The sequence below is a fragment of the Ammospiza nelsoni genome, chromosome 27 (assembly GCF_027579445.1).
Source record: "Ammospiza nelsoni isolate bAmmNel1 chromosome 27, bAmmNel1.pri, whole genome shotgun sequence".
Taxonomy (NCBI): domain Eukaryota; kingdom Metazoa; phylum Chordata; class Aves; order Passeriformes; family Passerellidae; genus Ammospiza; species Ammospiza nelsoni.
In genome coordinates this window covers 2,383,978-2,406,653 of record NC_080659.1, presented here as the reverse complement: position 1 = coordinate 2,406,653, position 22,676 = coordinate 2,383,978, and the positions used below count along the sequence as shown (strand labels likewise).

The window sequence follows — 22,676 nt, the reverse complement described above, 5'->3', positions numbered from 1 at the left end:
GTACTGTCAGAATCCAAACCAGAGATTTAACACAAAAAAAGTTCTAAGAAGAGTTTTTTCTCATATAAGGAAAGATATTTCTGGATGCCTATATGTGGACACCACCTCTAGATTGATTTTAAGAGATAATTTTGTCTCAGCCTGATCTATTCTTATGCTGAACAGCTCCATGGTTGAGTAACCAAGACAAAGTCAAAGAAAACCCACATAACAGGCAATTGTATTTATTTTCTAACAATTTTTGCAAGTCAGCTCCTCTATGGCATCCTCCACACCACTAGTTTCTAAAGTCTCCACAGGGTTTTCCTACACTAACAGGGAAAGGAAAACATTGGGAAAAGCAGGAACCACAAACATCACAGTCTGCAAGAGAACAGAGAAGCAGGGTAACGTGAAACTATTTTGAAATGCTAAACTTCATCATAAAGGTCTTGAAATCCAACCTATGTGGCTGTAAGGTCTCACTTGGGTCCAGTTTCACTGTGTGTTTGCCCTGTCTGTGTGGTTAGAAAAGCACTAATAACCAAAATCTCCAGGTTTTAACCTGATATCACCCATGGAGGATGAACACTTTGCAAGCCAGAGCCATTTAACAATTCAAATGAAGCACAGCCCCGTTTAAACACATCTATTTTTGTGTGGCACTGCTTCCCCAGCTCATGCTTAGCCAAGAGCCAAGGGAAGAACTTCTCCAGGAAAAACACTGGAGTACAGAAATAATCAAATGAGCAACTGTGGCTGGGAGAAAATGGGTTATTTTATCCCTCTGGAAGCAAGGCAGTGATTCCTGGGGCAGAGACTGAGCTGCCTGACCCTGGAACCAGGGGGTTATTTTATATTTAGCTCCTTACCCACTGTGCTGGGGCACTGATCAATAAATGAGCACTAAAAAAAGGAAAGGAGCTCTTTACCCATCAACTGACACAGAGAATCCCAAAAAGTCCCACTCAGCTTGGTGGTTTGCAATAATATTGAGAGTGAAACAAGAACTGGGAAGGAAAATCAGCTGATGAAGGAAAATCCAGTTTGCTGGAGCAGCAGAACTGGTCCATGCTGGGAGAAGGGGACACATCCACAGGGCCACACTCAATCTCTTCCTCCATTGTCAATAAATGATCACTAAAAGAAGGAAAGGAGTTTTTACCCATCAGCTGACACAGAGAATCCCAAAAAATCCCACTCAGCTTGGTGGTTTGCAATAATTTTGAGAGTGAAACAAGGACTGGGAAGGAAAATCAGCTGATGAAGGAAAATCCAGTTTGCTGGAGCAGCAGAACTGGTCCATGCTGGGAGAAGGGGACACATCCACAGGGCCACACTCAATCTCTTCCTCCACTGTCAATAGATGATCACTAAAAGAAGGAAAGGAGTTTTTACCCATCAGCTGACACAGAGAATCCAAAAAAATCCCACTCAGATTGGTGGTTTGCAATGATTTTGAGAGTGAAACAAGGACTGGGAAGGAAAATCAGATGATTAAAGAAAATCCAGTGTGCTGGAGCAGCAGAACTGGTCCATGCTGGGAGAAGGGGACACATCAACAGGGCCACACTCAATCTCTTCCTCCACTGTCCCCTCCCTCACCCTGTTCCTCCTCTCTCTGAAACTTAATCTCCTTAGTGAATAATGAATGGAAGGGACCATCTGTAACACAGATATTTTCATCTGATTAGACAATGCAGGAGTTGCTTTATCTAACAGGATAATGAGCTCACAGAAATCGCCTCCAGAGCTGCTGCCTGCATTGCTGCTAAATTTAGAAGCCAGACCAGGTTTTTATTCAGGTTTTTCAAGCAGCCACTGCAGGAATACACTCAGCAGCATCTGATTCCTGTAACTCTTCCTGCAACTGGAGGGAAAGCAGCAGGGCCCAGCCTGGGGGAGGCAGCCAGAAGTACACAGAGGGTTTGAGTTCAAGTGACTACAGAATAAATCAGGCTGCAATTTTGTGTAGAAATATGGCTTAAAAGGGTTTTTTTAAATACATAATTGTGGACAAAATAGAGTGGAAACATAGCTGGACAATTGGGGTTTATTTTAAATGAACTGGGCCTTGCTCTCCAAAATTCATGTCCAAGCTCAGAACTTCCTGCACTAACAAGAACAATCCAGTGGGGAAGGTCAGAAGCTGAATTTCAAGGCTGCAGAACAATTTGGTGAGAAGACAGTGACTGCCCTTCTCTCCAAGGCATCTCAAACACAACTTTATTTTTTGCAGAGTTTGGGGGGTCCTGGGGTTTTGGTTATTTACATTCCTAGCAGCTTTCTTTCAATGGCAAGATGAAAAAATCATCTTGGGAGGATTTGGGGCAAGTTGCAAAAACATCATGAGGTTCTGAGTGCCTTGGACTGCTGCAACAGGCAAAAGGGACAGAAAATATTCCTCAGCAAGATTCTACCAGCTGGGAAGGCTGGAGATGCTGAAAAGCTACAGAGATCATGATTTCCCAAGCAAGAAAGAACTGTTGGTATGCACAGTCCCAAACAAGCATGGAACACCCTGCAAAACTCAACATTTCAGCAGATCACTTTCCAGGGAGAACCCTAAATCCATTTGAATTGGAAATCTCTAACTGTGCTGGGATTGTGGCTAAAAAACCTAAAAAACCCAGCATGACCCTGCAGGGCATCTCCAGATTTATTGCTGCCTGAGGCACCAGTTTTTCATTTACAGCAAGAGAGAATCACCATCCACAAAGTTCAGCCAGAGCTGCAGGTGGGATCTGAAATTCTTCCCACTGAACTTCCACCAAGCCCTCCCCTCCTCCATAAAACCATCATGAGGTTTTGAGTCCCTTGGACTGCTGAAATGGGCAAAAAGGACGGAAAATATTTTTCAAGCAAGATTCTACCAGCTGGGAAGGCTGGAGATGCTGAAAAGCTACAGAAATAATAATTGCCCAAGTAAGAAGGAGCAGAGCAGGAGTTTGGGAAGGTCAGGCCCCTGTGCTGGGGAGGAGGGCTGGGTTCTCAGCCCAGTGCTGGCCAGGGAGGCTCTGTGCTGCTGGAACCATAAATTCACAAATTCAGGATGTCTCAGTGCAAACACTTGGCTCCCAAACCCCCAGAATTTCTGCCTGGAAAAGTACACATGGTTATTTTTAGGTCCTTGTTCTTTTCAAAAATAACCAGAGGCACGAATCCAAACCTCCAAAATGTGGCATCATTTCAAAGCCACAGGGGACGTTTGGAGGGATTTTCAAATGCCAAACCAGCAAATTTCCTGCTGAAATGGAGAGGTCAAAAATACCAGGAGCAGACAGCTGGCTCATCCTGCCCTGAGAGCAGCTCCTAGAGCAGGAGGTTTTCACGTGCAGGTGATGTCAGTCACCATCACAAAGCAGCTCCTGGGCACTGGAACTCCCACACAGCCCCCTGCTTGTGCTCAGAACAGGAGAAATATTAAATAAAGCAGGCAGAAAAGCAGCCCAAACTTAGCACTGATGCTCAAAACTCACCCCTGATCCTCAGGGCTGAATCACCTGCAGGAAAAAGAAACTCCTGGGGTTTGCTGGGAGCAGACAGAGGCTCCCTCCAGCCCAAATCCCACCTCTAGGAATGCTGAGTTTGATTGTCACGGCCACCTCCTAAAGAAGCTTTTCTGGAGCAGGGCAGGAATTCTGTTATAACAACCCTGAGTAAATAAACACAAAACTAAGCCTGGTTCTCAGCAGAGTCCAACATAGGACTGCAGCAACTCCCAACTGCTCTGAGCTCAGCCTGGCATCCTTCAATTTGTTCTTGTTTTGTCTCCAACATTTGGAATTTTGGGACCTCACAAAGCATTTTCCAGAAAGACAAAGATGCTGGGACTTCTATTTCACATCTTCCTGTGTCCTCCAGGTATAGCATGGACAAGTCTGCTCTGTGTTTTCTTCTCTCAGGAAAAGGGAAGCACAGACACTGAGAACTCAACCAAAACCTTTGGAATTTTGGGACTTCACACAGCATTTTCCAGGGACAAAGTTTCCAGAAAGGCAAAGATGCTGGGCTTTCCACCCCACATCTTCCTGTGTCCTTCAGGTACAGCATGGACAAGTCTGCTCTGTGTTTTCTTCTCTCAGGAAAAGGGAACAACAGGTCACAGGCACAGAGAATTCAACAAAAACCTTTGGAATTTTGGAATCTCACAAAGCATTTTGCAGGGACAAAGTTTACAGAGAGACAAAGATGCTGGGACTTCTATTTCACATCTTCCTGTGTCCTCCAGGTACATTATGGAGGTCTTACATTATGGACAAGTTTGCTCTGTGTTTTCTTCTCTCAGGAAAAGGGAAGCACAGGCACTGAGAACTCAACAAAAACCTTTGGAATTTTGGGATCTCACACAGCATTTTGCAGGGATAAAGTTTCCAGAAAGACAAAGATGCCAAGCTTTCTATTCCACATCTTCCTGTGTCCTCCAGCAGTCTGCTCTGTGTTTTCTTCTCTCAGGAAAAGGGAACAACAGGTCACTGAGAACTCAACAAAAACCAGAAAATATCCAAAACTTTCTCCAAGGGGAGGCCAGGAAGAGAAGAACTTTGTGCTACTCAGCAATCTCAGCCTCCTGCCCCAAATACCTGGGATGGCTCTGATTCTGAGGCCACAGGAGGATATTTACAGTTAGAAACCATGAAAACCCATCTGCTTCTTAATTGCCATGCAGGGTTTTAATTGGATGGCTGCACACATGCAGGAATTCCCCAAGAAAGACTCACTAATTAACCAGGCCTAATGACCTTCCCAAAGTCTCCTGCTTCCTTCAGAGAAGTTTACTTGGAAAGAGTGGGGTAAAGTTAATCTTGTAAACTTCTGAGCTCCATGGGAAGAGAAAGGAGAAGATAAAAGGAGCTGGAACAAAGGGACTTGTGGTGGAAGTGGGACATTCTAGTCCAAAAATGTGAAGTAGATGATGATGATGATGATGATGATGATGATGATGATGATGATGATGAAAAGCGCTAGAGGAGGAGGATCCTCCCCTTGGAATGCAGGAGAGAAGAGCAGAAGAATCTGATTTTCCCTAAATGAGCAAGAATTGCACATTCCCAAAGAGCAGGGCATGGAAATATTCATTTAAGAGGATTATGAGACTCAGTGACCAACAACAGCTGGAGATCAGGAGCCTCCCAAGGCAATGCATGAGGAGCAAATCCCTCCCTCTCCTCTCATGCCCCACATGGATCTTCCTCCCTCCAGCTGTGGCTCTGCAGCCTTGGGCATCCAAAACCCCCAGGGCACTTTGCCACCTGCAGCTGGAGAAGTTTAATGAGCTTTTATCACCAAGTGGCTACAGAACAAATCAGGCTGCAATTTTGTATGGAAACATTCAAGAAGTTTGTTGGGGTTTTTTTTACAATTGTAGACAAAATATATCTTTTTATATATAATTTGTGGACAAACACACCTGGATAATTGGGGTTTATTTTAAATAAAGGCACTGGGCCTTGCTCTCCAGCATTCATGTTCAGCACTAACAAGGGAAGGTCAGAAGCTGAATTTCAAGGCTGCAGAACAATTTGGTGAGAAGACAGTGACTGCCCTTCTCTCCAAGGCATCTCAAACACAACTTTATTTTTTGCAGAGTTTTGGAGGTCCTGGGGTTTTGGTTGTTTGCATTCTTAGCAACTTTCTTTCAATGGCAAGATGAAAAATTCCTCCTGGGAGGATTTGGGGCAGGGTACAAAAACATCATGAGGTTCTGATTGCCTTGGACTGCTGCAACAGGCAAAAAGGACAGAAAATATTTCTCAGCGAGATTCCACCAGCTGGGAAGGCTGGAGATGCTGAAAAGCTACAGAGATCATGATTTCCCAAGTAAGAAAGAACTGCTGAGATGCACAAACCCAAACAAGCATGGAACACTCTGCAAAAGTCAACTTTTCAGCAGATCACTTTCCAGGGAGAACCCTAAATCCATTTGAATTTGAAATCTCTAACTGAACTGGGATTGTGGTGGTCAAAATATCCTAAAAACCCAGCACAACCCTGCAGGGCATCTCCAGGATTTATTGCTGCCTTAGGCACCACAGTTTTTACTTTTACAGCAAGGGAGAAACAGCATCCACAAAGTTCAGCCAGAGCTGCAGGTGGGATCCAAAATTCTTCCTACAGAACTCCCACCAAGCCCTCCCCTCCTCCAGCACCTGATTCTTCCCCAAACACTGATTTTTCATATGACTGCCTCTAACACTGGAGTGGAACTCACGAGTTGAGCTCAGCTGATGACAGATTATTTCAATTTGTGCTTATTTTGTCTCCAACATTTCGAATCTTGGGACCTCACAAAGCATTTTGCAGGAACAAAGCTGTTTTCCAGAAAGACAAAGATGCCAGGTTTTCAATTCCACACCTTCCTGTGTCCTCCAGCTGCATCATGAGCGAGTTTGCTCTGTGTTTAACAGTCACCTATAGCAGATGCTGCTAAGGAGTTCCTAAAGGAAATAAACTGCCTGGCAAAAGTCTGTTTGATGAATAAAAACCAAATAAAACCTGCCCTGTGTGCCTCCTGTAAAAGACCAAAATCTGTGTTCAAGATTCACTTCAAGGTGACAGGAAACCAACCCTCCTTCAGATGAGAAGTGCTGAAAGTGTTTAACTCTTCCCAAAAAAAACCTCAGATTGCATATTCAGGGAAATTTTACTCTAAACACTGCAGAAAACAGAGTTATAAAAGCCAAAGAACCTAGCAAAAATAAATAGCTTTGTTTCAATATAGCAGCAGACTCTGTCACTTGGAATGCTCAATATGGAAATGCTGCCTAAGGCAAGCAATATGCTTCCAATATTGTAGTCCAAGTTCCTCTCCTATTCCTTAAATTACCCAGCCCAGAAGCAGAGCATCCTCAGGAACAATTCCTTTCAAGTCATGCCAGCTGGGTGACACAATGGAAAAATGCCATATGGCCACTTCAGGAAAAGGAAAGCACTCCCAGGGCTCCCGCAGCAGGAAGGAATTATCAATCCTGCTGCAGAGCAGGCCCAGCATCCCTGCAAGGGAATCCCTCTGTCCAGAGCAGGAACTGCAGCAGGGAGGTGCCAGGGGCAGGTGGGAGCATCTCCCTCCCTGCCTGCTTCATAAAGGAGAGTTGGAGCAGCTTTTCTGCAAGATGAGGGCACCAAGGGTCTCAGGAGACAGAAAATTGGGAAATAAAAACAGGACAGCTCCAATTGATCCCACAGTGATGGGATCCACATGGATCACACCAGCCCAGGGATAGGGCAGGGAGGGGAGAAGGGAAGGAGAAGGGAAGGAGAAGGGAAGGAGAAGGAGGAAGGAGGAAGGAAAAGGAAGGAAATAAAAGGGAGGAAGGAAAAGGGAGAAGGGAAGAAGGAGGAAGGACAAGGGAGGAAGGACAAGGCAGTTCCCCAATCCTTGCTCACACCTGGATGCAGCACACATGGCCAGCTGCAGCCTCTGAGCAGTGACCTGGCTTCCCTGGGATATTTGGGAATATCCCTGATCCACTCAGGCTCTCCCCTGACCACAGAAAAGTGGCAGAAGCAGAAACAGATGAGTTTTCATAACCCCCAATGGGTTCCTATTGCACATCCATCTCCTGACTGGGAGATGATTAAGCAGAAAGCAATTTTCTTAATGACAATTTCAAAGGGAAAAAAAGGGAAAAGGAGAGGAATGGACAGGACAGTGCATGGATTTGCACAGGGCAAAACATCCTCAGACATAAAGAATCATCAAATTCCAACACAACCCTTACCCCAGGCAGGAAGATCCCCCATAATGATCCAATTACTCTTCCTGCTCCAGCTCCACCTTCACAGCATCCAATTCCAAACCCAAACCACCCTCCCCTGAGAACCATCCAGCCTGAAATCTGTTCCTGGAGCTCTTCCTGCTCCAATCTCCACCCTCTCATCCCCTCCAGAACTGGGCCCTGGTGGCCACACCTTCCCCTGCCTGCAGAACCAAAGCTTCAGCTTTAATTTCCAGCAGGAGAGTTCAAAATCCCAAGAAGGAGCTGCCACACGTGGCAAAAACCCCAATCCATGGAGAGAGGGAGGGGAAAGGGGATTTAACACTAACAGAAGGCTCATGGCAGCCCCAGTCAGAACAACATTTTAGAAGAAGAGATCTTCCAAAAAAGTTTCTAGAAAGACCTGGAAGTGCTCCCAGTAACACCACACCCCACATCAGGCAACACAAATAGAGGGTCTGAGTGGATAAATTGGAAACACCATCCCCAGGATCAATACAAGAACCAGGGAGCAGCTGTGCCTCAGCTGCTGCTGCCTGAGGGGAGGATGGAGGGGACTTTACAAACTCTGCACAGGGGTGTGGATCCCAGTCTGCAGCTGAGTGTCACTCACTGTGTATTCTGCATGTTTCTTCCCATACCACTTCATCCATTTTCTGAACTCTCTGTCCATCGTCTGCAAGAGGGAACAAAAGCAAAACCAGCCATGAGGACATCTCACATTTCCAGTTCCATCACAGCAATGGAGACACAGCTCTGAGGCACTCATTGATCCCCAGGAACTCTGTCTGCTTGGAGGTTTTTTGCCATGAACACTCCAAGGACAGGCAGACACAGAGCTCCTGCTGTTCAGTTTCCTTAAAAAACCAAACCCTCACTTTTTTAGGGCCAAAACAAAGCTGGCATTTTCACCCCCTCCCTTTTCCATGAAATTCCATGTTCTAAAAATAGCCCAGCACTAAAAATAGCCCAGCATTAAATTATGGTGCATAATCCCACCAGGAGGAGGGGGGTGAGCCCAGCCTAAGCCCAGGGAGCAAAGGCACAGCCAGGACAAGGCCAGGTCTGCTGGGGTCACTCAGGTGGCAGAAAGCAGCAGGAAAAGCATCCCAGCAGCAAAGAGGGAGAATCCTTCAGCAAATCTGCTTCCCACAGACACTGAGAGTGCTTCAAACTGCACCTAAACATTTCAGGGCTGCTGAGCAGGGAGGGCTCTGCTGGTTTTTATTGTCCAAATAAGGGAGAAGGGAACAAAATCCCATATCCAGGCAGCTCAGTGTCTCACACATCCCCACAGCACCCTGCCAGCAGCCTGGCCCAGCTGATCTTTAGGATTTAGCCAATATTTGGAGGTGAGTTTCCCTCCCTGGAGATATCCCAAAGCCACCTGGACACATTCCTGTGTCTCCTGCTCCAGGTGACCCTGTCAGAGGTCCCTTCCAACACAAACTACTCTGTGATTCTGTGTGAGAAGCCCAGCAGAAATTCTGATCCCTCTGAGAACTCAAGCTGATGGTTGATGAGCTCAACAAAACTCTGTGTGTGCACAGGCATGTTTCATTTATTTCCTAAGCAAGAAAGCTCAAAAATCCTCAGTATTTCCATGTAGGAACTTCCATTTTAATTTATTAAGGCAACTTCACTGAAAAAAATCTGTAACATTCTTCCTCTTTAGGTGAAGCTTTACAAATTTTATTTTCCATCTATTATCATGGTACCCACAGATGTGGTGCCACAGCCAATTTAACTGGAAACTAAACCCAATTTCTTCCACAAATATTTGCAGGAAAAATGGGCTCCAATGGAGGCACAAGGCAGCTCCACACACTCTGACACTGCACCAGCTCCTTGGTTGTTAAATCTGACGGGATTGAAATAATGCAGAATATTTTGTTCACCCAGTAATCTCATGGAAGACTGAAGTTACCCCAGCAGTAATTACCCGTAATTTTTAATTTGTGGGTCATTCTTTTGTTTGCTGTTTGCACCAAAGCCCTGTGTTTGCACAGTGACAGGAAGGGGCATTAGTAAAAGTGAGAATTTCACTTTTCCTTATAAAGCTGATCTCTAAGTTTCATGGTAAACACAGAGGGGATTCCTGGTGTTGTAAATGCCCCAAAGCAAAACCAGGATGTTCACACAGAGGGACTGCAGAGTCCTCCAGGTAAAAACTTCCACTCAGTCCTGGCAGGGGAAATAAAAGTGGATTTGTAGGTCCTTGACTGATCATCCTCACCACTGTGTTTATGCATTTTTGCCCATATCACTGAAGAGAGGGATCAAAGAGTTTTACTTATTCTCTCCCTCCATGAGGGATAATTTTCTAGCTCTTCAGGCTGAATCTGTGTTTTGACAATTCAGAGGGATCAGTTTCTGTTCAGGCTACTGAAGGAAGCAAACTTCTGGTGGTAAGCCATGACCGACCTTCCCCGTTTGCTTGTGGCCTCCAGGTTTGCCTTGAACTCATCATCTGTGTGTGTCCCATTGGCACAGGATTAGAGATGTAAAGAAACCTCACTAAAGAAGCCTTTAACATAAATATTAAAATATACTAAAGAGGCCTGACTAATCATTATCAAACAATCATGGAATGGTTTGGGTTGCAAGGGACCTTGAATACGATTTAATTCCACCTGCCATGGGACACCTCCCACTGTCCCAGGGTGATTCAAGCCCTGTCCAACCTGGCCTTGGACACTTCCAAGGATTAAGGGGCAGCCACAGCTGCTCTGGGCACCCTCTGCCACTCTCATGGCAAATAATTCCTTCCTAATCTCTAATCTAAATCTCCCATCCTGCAGCTTCACGCCATTTGATGGTTTTCCTCACTAAGGTGCCTCCTAAGCAGACACCAGCACAGGCTCAGAAGGAATTCTGGTGGTTTAATCACTGAAAAAGGGGCATCACCACCATAGCAGAGACATGGCTTTTAAAATACTTAACACTAATTGTTTGGTGAATTTATTCCTGGATTTGCTGCATGCGGTGGCCTCTGGGAGCTGCATTAGAGCCATTCCAGACATGGAACAACTGCAGGTATTTGGGAGAAGCTTACACTGCATTTCCCTTTGAACAGACCCTGGCATTATTGTAAAAGAGCTCTCAGGCCTGAAATCACTCCAGAAAGATGCTTCTGAACACTCCAGACTGGACACACTTCTTTCCTCAAGCCCATCCTTGCATGGCTGATATTTCACAGCTCCAGGACAGGCTGAGCAGAGCAGCAAAACCAGCAGGGCTGGAATTCTGCTTTTCCTGCAGCAGAGAGTCCCTGGCCCAGCAGCAGCACCCCCAGCTCACTCACCTCAGCATACTTGGCTGGAATATCAGCTTTCTCCACTCCATAGTGATGTTTGCAGTTTGTGGCTGCAGCCACCTGAAGCACCACCTGCCCCACACCTACAGGGAAGGAACAAAAACCCCAGAGCTGAGAAAAAAAACATTGCCAGGAGATAAGAGGCTTTGAGAGCACAAAAAAGCAGCAGGGGAACTGGGGACAGGGCATTTTTAAAGTCATTCCTACTGCCCTGGTGCTGCTCAGCCCCAAAACCAGAGTGAGGAACACCTGATTTATTTCTGGGGACAGCAGATTAAAGTCTCTGCCACAGGCCTGGGACTCAGCCTGCAGCACTCCCAGATATGATCTGCTTTAACCTTCCTGGACAAACAATTGTGAGAATCTGTGGAGGTTTTGTTTCCCTCCAGATGGAAAAGAGTTTCTTAGCTCTCTCTAAGAGTTTCTTAGCTCTGATGTCTTTCTAAAGGTCTCATCTGAGCATCAGTCCCTGACATGAAATTTCAGTCAGTCCCACGGAGAAGGGAAGTAGAGGTAAGAATATCACTGAGGAGCCTGTATGTGTATTTATTTGTTTATTTATTTATCTATATATTTATATCCATATATTTTATTTATCTACATATTTTAATATTTATATATGTATATTCTTAATTTGTTTATTTATATTTACTATATATTGTATGCTTATATTATACAATATTATACTACATTATACTATATTATATTATAAATCAATATATAATACATATTATGTTTATTTTAATATATAATATACTATATACTATATACCATATACTATATATAATGTATAATGTATTAAACTACATTTTATATATTGTATACTATATATGGTATATAATATTCTATACATAATACATATTATTTATTATTATATTTTATTTATTTATATAAAGATGTCTATTTTTCTATATTATCAATATATTATATATATCTTATATCTAATATTAAATAATACATTATATTATTACAATATATTGAATGTAATATATTACGCATATTTATTATATATTAGTATATTTTATATTTTATCATATGTATACTACATTCTTATACTTTTTATCAGTATACTATTTAATATTGAATTATTCTACAATCTATTGTTTTTCTATGTATTACATAAATAATATTTATACATAAAACTGTTTAATATTTAAATATACTTTCAAATTCAAAATATAATTTTTTTAATCTATTTTTCCCCAGAAGTCCTGTATCATACCTAACACATTTAAACACAAACATACTTGTTTATGTTTAAATGTGTTAAAACTTCAGAACACACCAAGCAAGAGGGGAAATTCTTATTACTCCTTTCCTGTTCTGAACCAGATTTACCAAGAAAAAGAATATTTTCTTACTCAGTGTCTCTGTTGCACATGGGCTTGAGTCATACCTGGTTTCCTCACCAACCAGACACATCAATTTCCTTTTAAAACTCGACTCTTGCAGATATGGGTTAGATTTTGTGGGTTTCACAACTGTTCAAGTAAACTATAAAAGCTTTTTTGACATACTGACAAGTCAGAGGTAAAAAAACCCTTCATTTTCAGATTCCACACCAAGTGTTTCACATAGGAAGGATCAAGAAATCCAATTTTCAGATATGAAAGGCACAAAGCAAATCCAGTGAAAACAGATGAATCCTCAGGAATGCAACTTGATGGGTCAAACATCATTTTTAACATTTCTTCTTCTTCACAAGTGTATCCAACAATAGCAACACAAACACAGGGGTTTGTAACAAGGGTTTATTGCATTGCAGGCTGATATTTCCCTGCCACCAGAAAAGAGGTCTGAGGGGTTTGTCTGGTCTATTTAATCCTGGCATAAAAAGCAGGAGCATCTTTGGGGATTATCTGGAAAAGATGCTTGTGAAAAATGTGTATTTTATGATTGGCTTTTCACAAATATTAAAATTAATATTATATGTGTTGTGTTAGAAAGTGATGCTTTATTGGTTTTCTTGAGTACTGTTGTTAAATATAGTTTTAGGTTATAACATAGGGCTGGAGTGCAGACTATGTTATGTGGGATACTTTTTTTCTAAAGAAAGGACTCACACCAGATAGCAGCCACAGGACACCTGAATCTTTCAGAGAAAGAGAATTTATTGCTCCATTATCAGGAGAAACGAACTTCTTCCCATCTCACTCAGCCATGAAGATGCCAGTTAGGGTTAAGAAGAAGTTGAAGATGACCAGACAGAGTTCTGTATTTGAATGGAATTTATGCATCATGTATGAGGTGTATGAATATGCAACAGGTTATTGTTTTTAAGGGTTAATCCTCTGTTAATGTGGGTCCTTTTTCAGGCTTATGTTGCCCAGAAAAAGGTACCTGGACTGTCCATAACTCTTTGTTTCTATTGTCTCCTATTGTCCTAATCCAAATTGTCCAAAATTATTATTACTCTAATTATATTGCTATTTTTATAACCATTTTATTACTATCAAACACTTAAAATTTTAAAAACAAGTGATTGGCTTTTTTCACAATGCTTATCCTGTAACTCAACCCTCAGCCCTGGGGGCTGTGTTAGAGGATAAGCCCATATTTGGCTCCCCAAATATGAGGTTTTTAAAGTATAAAGAAAAAGAGAAAAAGCAAAGCAGAAAAAGGAATCGTTGCTCACTTACCACTGCCCAAGTCAACGAACAAATCATCCTCTGTCATTTTAATCTCATCGATCATTTGGGCCACCAAGTCAAAGGAGGTTTCTCCGTAGACCTCGGGCGAGAAGGGCTCGTAGTTGTTGAGTTTCTCGGGGTCGGTGACCGAGTGGTTGTAGACCTGCTGCAGGATGTGCCTCAGGAGCCCGTTGGAGGGACGGGTGTTCAGCTTCATGGGCTGTGTGGTCCCCTTCCACTGCAGGGACACAGATGGATCAGGAGATGGTTGGACCTACGCTGCTTCATACAGTCTATCACAGCCAAATACTTCACCACAGGTTGGCAGAGATGGTAGGACCACTTGAGATGGTTGGACCTACACTGCCTCACACAGAGTCTATCACAGCCACAACCACTTCACCACAGGTTGTCAGGACCCAGAACATCCCTCTGGCTGTCCTGAGCTGTTGTGGTGTGCTGTAATGTCCCATTTTAGACTTCCAGGTCACCTCCCAGGTGTGCCTACACCTCTCTCCCTTCCCCCTCGCCCCCTTGCTGAGTGAGTCCTGTCCATCAGGCCTAACATTCCAGCAAGGCGTTGTGTGGTTGGTCAAGTTCAAAGGATGCCCCTCAGGCCTGGGGGTCATTGGCCTGTCTGGGTGTCCCTCGTCCCTTGAGACCCTGCCCCTCTCACCTGGTTGGTGCTCACCTGTCCCCTCCCCTTCCCCTGTCCCTGAGCTTAAAAGGTGAATCAGACCATGCGGTTGGGATTCTGTTGGAGCAGTTGCTCACGTTCAGACCTCTGTAACCATGGAATAAACCTCTGGATATAACCCTCCAGCAGAATCCATCTCTTTTTCCTCTTCACCATCGCCTGAAGCTTTCCTCCTGAGGTAAACAGAGTTCCTAACAAGCCTGGACTTGTTCAGTGCCCAGCTGCAATCTCCAGCAAGCCAAGGTATCTCTGGGGTGATACACCGCAGTTGCTGCCTTTGGCCCAGCAGCGAGGGTCAGACTGGCCCAGGCACTATCTAACTGGTAATATTGGGATTCATATTCCAATACTGAGCAGCCAAGACCCTTACACAGAGCCCAAAATGCCCCTGTAGGTTTGATTATGACCCATGGAGCAAGTTACCAACCTTAGATGAAGATCTGCAAGTGACGACAAATTTAGTAGAATGACAGCAAATTTATCACAGGGTGAAAAAGTAGATTTTATGGCTTTTGGTATGGGGGTTCAGGAGGAGAGATGGAGGGAACTGGGTGTGCCAAGCCTTTCTCTTTCTTCTTCTTGGCCTCCATCTTCTGCTGTGATGATGGCACAAGTTGGGAATGGCAAATATCAATAATGGCCAGAGCAACAAGCTCCAGTGGTGTTGGAATTCAGGACATCCCTGTGGCTGTCCTGGACTGCCAAGGCCTCTGCTACGGGACTCAGAGAGAGACCCTGGCACAGAGCCCAGAATGCCCCTGTGGGTTTGATTATGACCCATGGAACAAGTTACCAACCTTAGATGAAGATCTGCAAGCCACAACAGTTTCACTATCATTTTACTTGATTTATCACGGGTTGAAAAAGTAGATTTTGGGGTTTTTAGAATAAGGATTCAGGGGGGTAAGATGGAGGAATCTGGGCATGTCCAGCTTTTCTCCTTCTTCTTCTTCTTGGCCTCCATCTTCTGCTGTGGTTGGTTTAGAGTAGAAGCTCACTGTCTAACAGAGGTGACAGGTATTGGAAAGTTATTGTAAACGTTGTATATGTAGTTTTTAGTATAAAGACATAACACTGCCCTGGGGGCAGGCAGAGTGCCTGGAACTGTCCTGCTGGATGGACCTCAGCAGGGCAGGAGAATGAATTCTATAGATAAGATACAATAAACAACCTTGAGACCAAGAAATGAAGAGCTCTGACTCCTTCTTCAAGCACTGGGCTGGGAAAAGAGACTTTCTAACTTTTCTTGGGATCACTCTGACAAGCAAGAGACCCCAACAGCAGGTGACAGACAAATATCCCCTGCATCACTAAAGCCTTACTTAATATTCACACAATATTTTAATTGCAAGAGCAAATCATCTCTTTATCCATCTATAACAGTGATGTATGGTTATGTTATTGTAGTTTAGATGTCCTCTGTTCTCCCATAGTTCCCTTTCCCCCCTGTGTTGTGACCATCAGACAGGCTGGGTTGCCTAGGACAGGTATAAGAAGGCTGCACAGGTGTTCCTTGCATGAGGCAGCTGGGAATGGAAAAGCTTGGGGGTGCTTAGGGGGTGCAGCATGGCAACACCTGACCTCCAATCCAGTTACAAAGCAGTCTCCACTGATAAATGGCAAAGAAGAGCTGACTGACAGACTTTGGGAGGGTTGATGCAACCCCCAGGGGTATAAAAGACTGAGCATCAATCTTGAAGATGAACCAGCCATGTGGTATGCACCAGGGGCAGTTCCCAGTGCTGTGAATTTTCCCTTAGAGAGTCCTTTTGTTGTATTTTTGTTAAGGTTGAATAAACCTTTTTTAAATTTTCCAAGTCAACAGTTGTTTCTCATAAGGGGGATGAGGGTGAACCCACAGTGGGGACAAGGAAGTGGCACCAAACCCACTGAGGAATGAGGGACAGGTCCCTCCTAGCCCCTCACCCTCAGCTTGGGCTGCAGCTGCTGCTTAAAGATAAAAACAGGGAATGGAACTGGAGCCAGGCTGGCAGAGCTGGGGGTGCTCACCTGGACAAGAAAAGGCCCTGGGGAGAGCTCAGAGCCCCTTGCAGATCCCAAGCCCTGTGACTTAAAGCCAGGGGATTTGAGCAGTGCCCGTGATTTCAGTGAGAACAGAAATGGGTTCTGATGTGTTCAGTCCTTGGGGAAGCAGGGCTGGAACCAGGAATTGGGGACTGAAATAATCTGCTTTGCTTCTGTGCTGGGCCTGCTCACCTGGACAGGAGAAGGCTCCAGGGACACCTCAGAGCCCCTTTTGGGGCCTGAAGGGGCTCCAGGAGAGCTGCAGAGGGACTGGGGACAAGGCCTGCAGGGACAGGACACAGGGAATGGCTCCCACTGCCACAGGGCAGGGCTGGGTGGGAGATTGGGAATCAGGAATTGTGGAATCCATCCCTGGAATGGATTTCCCAGAGCAGCTGTGGCTGCCCCTGGATCCCTGGCAGTGCCCAAGGCCAGGCTGGGCGGGGCTGGGAGCAGCCTGGGACAGTGGGAGGTGTCCCTGCCATGGCAGGGGTGGCTCTGGATGGGCTTTGAGGTCCCTCCCAACCCAAACCTTTCAGTGATTCTACAGAAATTGCACAGCAGCAGTTGCTCTGCACTTTGTCACACTTCAATTAACAGGTAATTTCACAGGTGATAAAGGGGAATTTAAAGAAATGGAAAAAACAATTGTCAGTGTAAAGTACAACACTTTGGGGTGGGTGTAAAGGTTTGTTCACTCCTTTTTCCTATCCCCACTGAACTGATGTTGACTGTCAACACAAGAACAGGTTAATTCTGCTCCAGGAGCTGTCACATGGGAGGGATCAGATGCACTCAGACAGGGAGTGGCAGGAAAGAGATGGAAATCAAGCTTCCTTTCTTCTTCAGAAAAAAACTCACGCTAAACAGAAAAGTTGTTAAGTTTTAAAAATGTCTGCATCTCCCCTTGATAAAAACGAACCAAAAAAGGGCAATTCCGGTACCCCTCCTAAACTTTCCTGTGAAATTCAAATGGGAAGGAAAAAATTAAACCCATCAAGTTTGCCAGTTCAGATAGCAACTGCAAATGTTGAATCGCTGGTAATATTCAGCTATTAACCAACACAGACATGAAGGTGCCTGAATCCGAATTAGGACAAGTTTTTAAGGCTCAAAATATTTAAGAAAATCCCAGAAAAAAAGGCTGCTGCAATAATATTGCATATTTCAAATAATTCCCACAAGCACAGCAGAGAAAAAAAATCCACCTATGCTTTCAAGTTAAGCAGAATAGTACCATTATTCATTGTTCGGGTTTTGCTTCCTCCAGTTCAACCTTTTTGGGGGGTAAGAGAACCAAAAAGCTCATTAAATTGGCCTGAAAAGAGATTACATTCTACTTCAGCCAGTGATCCCACAGGCCAGAGCAGCTGAACTGTGGCAAGGAAATTCCTAAGCCATGGATCACTTCCACAACACACAGGAGAGTTCATATGGATTATTTAAGTACCCATAAGTCACAGATTTCCCTGTGCAAAAGTCAATCTATATGAGAAATCCCTGTGTTAAATGTAGATGAACCTTTCCTTCCTCCTAAAGATATGTCAGCTGTTTCCGAATATGTCAGCCAAAATAACAGTGCCAGAAGTGCACAAGGAAGAGGAGAATTTGGGAACAAAAAGTGGAGTTTAATTCCCTTTCTTTCTGTAGGAATATCCTTCCAATACTAACTCATTGACTGCCCAGGTGTGATCAAGAAAATAAGTTTAATATCAAGCTCAAGGGCCCCAAAAACTGGAAGTTCCAGGCTGTTCCAGGAGCATCACATTTCTCACACCTCAATTAACAGGTAATTTCACAGGTGATAAATGGGAATTTAAAGAGATGCAAAAACCAATTGGCAATGTAAAGCTCAACACTGAATAGAGTTGGGGTGGGTGGAAAGGTTCCTTCAATCCTTTTTTCTTTGCTATCCCCACCGAACTGATGTTGGACTGAGTAATGATGCAGAACTGAGGCAGTCACAGCTTTCTGCTGCTGTTCACTACCTGAATTCAAAGGTGGCACACAAAAACCATGGCAGGTTTTAGCCAAATTCAATACTCACCAACTGGTGGATGCTGTCAATGGCTCGGTTGTACTTGTCACACAGTCTCTGCATGCTCTCAAAGCTGGGGGGAGAACACAGGGGCAGCTCAAAACAGGCAGGTTTGAAGGTGAAATTTTGTGCTTTTCCATCCTCTTGGCTAGTAGCTATTTAGGGTTTGCTTTCCTCAGGATGTGTAATTACATACATAGATTTAAGTATTTGTTTCCTTTAAATAAAATCCCCATTAGACCCGGAGTACATGACAAATAATACTAGTTCCTTTATTTTAAGTTATACTTTGAGTACAGCCCTTTTCCTGGTAAACTTCTGTATTCTCAGAACCTCTTCTCCATATTTTCAGCTGCACAGAAATTTAAGAGCTGTGTACATTTTCCTCCTTTTTGCTGTCATCTCTCCACAATAATCAGTCCTGAGACAAGCAGATGCTTTTCCAGAAATTCACTCTGGGACTGAAAATGCATTCAGAGCCAGCACAGAGCCTAAAGCATCACCCATCAGGGATTGCTCCATGGGCTGCCTGGGATTATGGTCAGCCCAGCAGATGCCCTAATGACACAAATTGAGAGGATTAAATCAATTCATCTCAGGCCAGGAAAGAAAATATATTCCTGGGGACATCAACGGCTGTGTAACCAGACCCACAGAGCAGAGCAAAAACAACACAAGGAGTTACAGCAAGGAGTGACATCATTAACCATGGGCATTCCCAAAGCTGGCAAGGGGAGATCAAAAGGGACACTTGAGATCTTGTCTTGATCCTCAGGGTCACTACACAGGCCAGGACACCTCTCCCAGGAGCTCTCCCAGCTGCCTGTGCTTGTTTCCATGCTGGAAGAAGGAAGAGGCTGCAATGGGGTTTGTCTGCATTTCCATAGCCTGCTGCTGCTTCTCCTTCACATCCCTGCCTCAGCCCATCTGCTGCCAGGGATTTTTCCAACAAATTTTCTTCAAAGGAAGAAAAAAGACTGAAATCTTTACCAGAATTCCAGTCCATTCACTTTCTTGAAAAGCTGCAGGAAGATGGTGGGGGGGTGACTTTGGGAACAGAGGGGTTTCTCTTTTATTCAGCATTGCTGCCAACCACACTGATGGTCCCCAGTGAAACACACCCAGTGAGGATGCCAGAACCACAAAAATACAGTGATGCAGCTGCTGTGAGTAATCCACAAATCCAAATTAATGGATTTTAATGGGATGCTTGACCTTGATTACTCCTTTTGCATTTTCCAGGAGGAAGGCAGAGACTAATAAGTCTTTCAATGAAACAATGAAAATTGAGAGAAAAGGGAGAAACACCTTAAGTAGATCGTGACAGAAGTATCTGGTGATGGGGAGGTTTAGGTTGGGAAAGGTTCTTTCCCCGAGGCTGCTGGGCACTGCCCAGGCTGCCCAGGGAATGGTGCCAAGGCTGCCAGAGCTGCAGGAGCTCCCAGGGGTGCTCAGGGTGGGATTTCTGGGGTGTCTGTGCAGGGACAGGGCTGCACTGATCATCCCTGTGGGATCCAGCTCAGGCTATTTTGGGATTCTGCTCACACTAATGCAGTTTCATCAGTAAACTTTCTTCTAACAGTTTAATCATTCTGTGCACTTGGATAAATTCAGTCTTTGAAGGCAACCAGGGAGGTTTTTGTGAACTGCAGCTTGAGCATCCTCCCTTTTCCCAGTGTCAGTGGAGACAAATCCATGCACAGAACCTCAGAAGTCTCCACAGACACAGCACAGCTCAGGATCTGCCTCTCCCAGAAGGGGAATATCCCATAATTAATTCTGAACTCCATGGAGCTGAGGCACCTCAGAACCCCTCCAGCTGCCCACAACACTCCTGGAAATTTCACCTTTGAATTCAGCCCCCAACCAGCAGGAAAGAGAGGGAGGGGAAGGTGCAGCTCCCTCTGCCACCCAGAGAACAGGAGATTCTCCTGCTGAGAACAGGAATTCCTGGTTACTACAGGAGCAGGAATCATTGAAATTCCCATCCTGGCCATACTCCCTGTGAATTTCAGTTTTTAATTCAGTCCCCAACCAGCAGGAAGGGAAGGAGAGGAAGGTGCAGCTCCCACTGACACCCAGCTCTGCCTTGGCCTGCTGAGAATGGGAATTCCTGGTTTCTACGGGAGCAGGAACCATTGAAATTCCCACTCTGGCCTTGCTCCCTGGGAATTTCACTTTTTAATTCAGCCCTCAACCAGAAGGAAAGGGAGGGAGGGGAAGGTGCAGCTCCCACTGCCACCCAGCTCTGCCTTGGCCTGCTGAGAACAGGAATTCCTGGTTACTACAGGAGCAGGAACCACTGAGATTCCCAACCTGGCCCTGCTCCAAGGGTGCAGATACCAATCATTGTTTCACAGTGAGTAATTCAATGTACAGCAGAGCTGCACTGGAGCTCGTGGAGTTTCCAATTATGTCCTTAATCCAACTGCCTTTGCCAATGTTGCTGTTACATATTTCCTACCAAAATAACTCCAGCAGAGCCTGAAGCCAGTTCTGAGAGAAAACTTCAGTTGGTAGTGTCTAAGAATAACCAGTTACACACTGGTTCACTACACCCTCAACTCCTGCTGGGAACAAAAACATTCCTCTCACCTTTTTGTATCATAGTCAATTAAAACATAGTTTTCCATGGCAAGCTTGAGATCTGGGATTTCTTCACAGACCCACCTAAAAGGAGAGAAGAAATAATGAATAGAGGTATTGCCAATTAGGTGTAATAAGGTTATTTGTCTCAATTTGGAGTGCTTTGCATGAAGAGGACACTGCAGCAGCCCTGGGAGCTCACAGGAATTTAGGAATAAGGCAGACACCATGAGAAACTGCAACAGTTCACATTTGTACTGAATAAACAGCAAGATGCCTGTAGACACTGGCAGGAGCATAAAGCTTCAAAATGAGGTGATAAATGTATTCCACGTGTCTAAAAATACTCAAAGTCATGGCTGATGTTAATCTAACAGAAAATGCAGAAGTGCAGCATTTCCAAAGAATTCTGATGCTGCAGGAAGCTTTGACAAGGCAGAATGTGGAGAAGACATTTCCCACAGCAGCCCAAAAACCTTTCACCAACCACTCAGTGCCAGGATGTTCCCTGGGGAGTGCCTAAACTGCTCTCACACCTTACACACCCAACCAAACCAGATTTTTAGAAGTTATTTTGCTAAAAGACCCCTTTGATATTCTGAATTAACAGAGCCCTGTGTGTTGTGGCCAGCAGAAAGGGGCAGCACATTCCCACTTGCAGTGCATCCAACAATGGCAGCTCACAGGAGAGAGCTTCACTTGTGCAATGGAGGAAGATTAATTCCCTTCAAAAGCAATTTAAAAGCCACAGAAGCTTTGCACACAAATTTCCTCCACAAATATCAAATTGGAAAGCACTGTCAGCATCAGAAAAACCCACATCACAGGATGAATTCCAATAGGAATCACAGAATTTCTTCCTCATGAACTTTGCTCCATTCTTCACTATTAAAAAGGTGAATAAAAACTGAAGATCCAACAGTTCTGTTCCTTCTGGCTGATTCACACATGGTTAATAACTAATAACTACACAAGCCAGTGAAAACCTGAACTTGGACATGCATGGCTGGCCATTTTCTGGTATTTCACATCTCCCCAAAAAGCACCAGGGCTCAGAGGGGTGGCTGGAGTGGTTGGTGCTTCTTAAATCCCAGGAACAGGCAGTCAGCAGCTGGATCCTTGTGTCCAGGAATATTCCATTATTCCACTGCCTGATGAGATAAAGAGATATTGGGATATTCCCTGCACTCTCTCACCAACACTTTCACAACACTGTGGGCACTTTGCACAAGGCAAAGACAGCACTTGTGACACAAAATTCACTCCAGAAAACAGTTGTGAAACATCACCTGACCCAACTGCTTCCTAAGACAGCTTCCCTTTGCCTCCATCCAGCACAGAAAGCACCAACCACTGCAGCCACCCCCTCTGAGCCCCTTGGAAAGGGGCCCAAAAATGATGCCACAAAACCCCAAAACAGAGGATCTTATCCCCACCAGTCCAAGCAAACTGGCAGCACCATGGCAGCGCTTTGTAGATAGAAAAAGAAACTCCTTTAGGAGAAAATGTTCAGCTCCAGCCTCATTCCACATCCTCTGCCCCCAGACCATGGGAAATGCTGATTTCAGGCATGTGAGTGATGGTATCAAGCACTTGGCTCTCTCACACTCACACTGGCAGCACACAACGCTCACTGCTACCTTTGCATTTGCCATCTGTGACCAGATTTTGAGCTCAGGTAGTTCTG

The 22,676-nt window shown here is 44.6% G+C and overlaps 1 protein-coding gene across 4 annotated transcripts in view; it reads right to left on the bottom strand.

The window, feature by feature from the left end:
• DOT1L (DOT1 like histone lysine methyltransferase) overlaps window positions 1–22,676 on the bottom strand; it is a 93,145-nt gene that overhangs the window by 52,130 nt on the left and 18,339 nt on the right. For all 4 annotated transcript variants that reach the window (XM_059489490.1, XM_059489491.1, XM_059489492.1 and 1 more), the window contains exons 3-7: window positions 20,999–21,073; window positions 18,413–18,476; window positions 13,653–13,881; window positions 11,002–11,096; window positions 8,311–8,373 (exon numbers count right to left, since the gene is read on the bottom strand). In XM_059489490.1, the coding sequence (XP_059345473.1) occupies window positions 8,311–8,373; window positions 11,002–11,096; window positions 13,653–13,881; window positions 18,413–18,476; window positions 20,999–21,073 (526 nt within the window). The remainder of the gene's footprint in view (window positions 1–8,310; window positions 8,374–11,001; window positions 11,097–13,652; window positions 13,882–18,412; window positions 18,477–20,998; window positions 21,074–22,676) is intronic.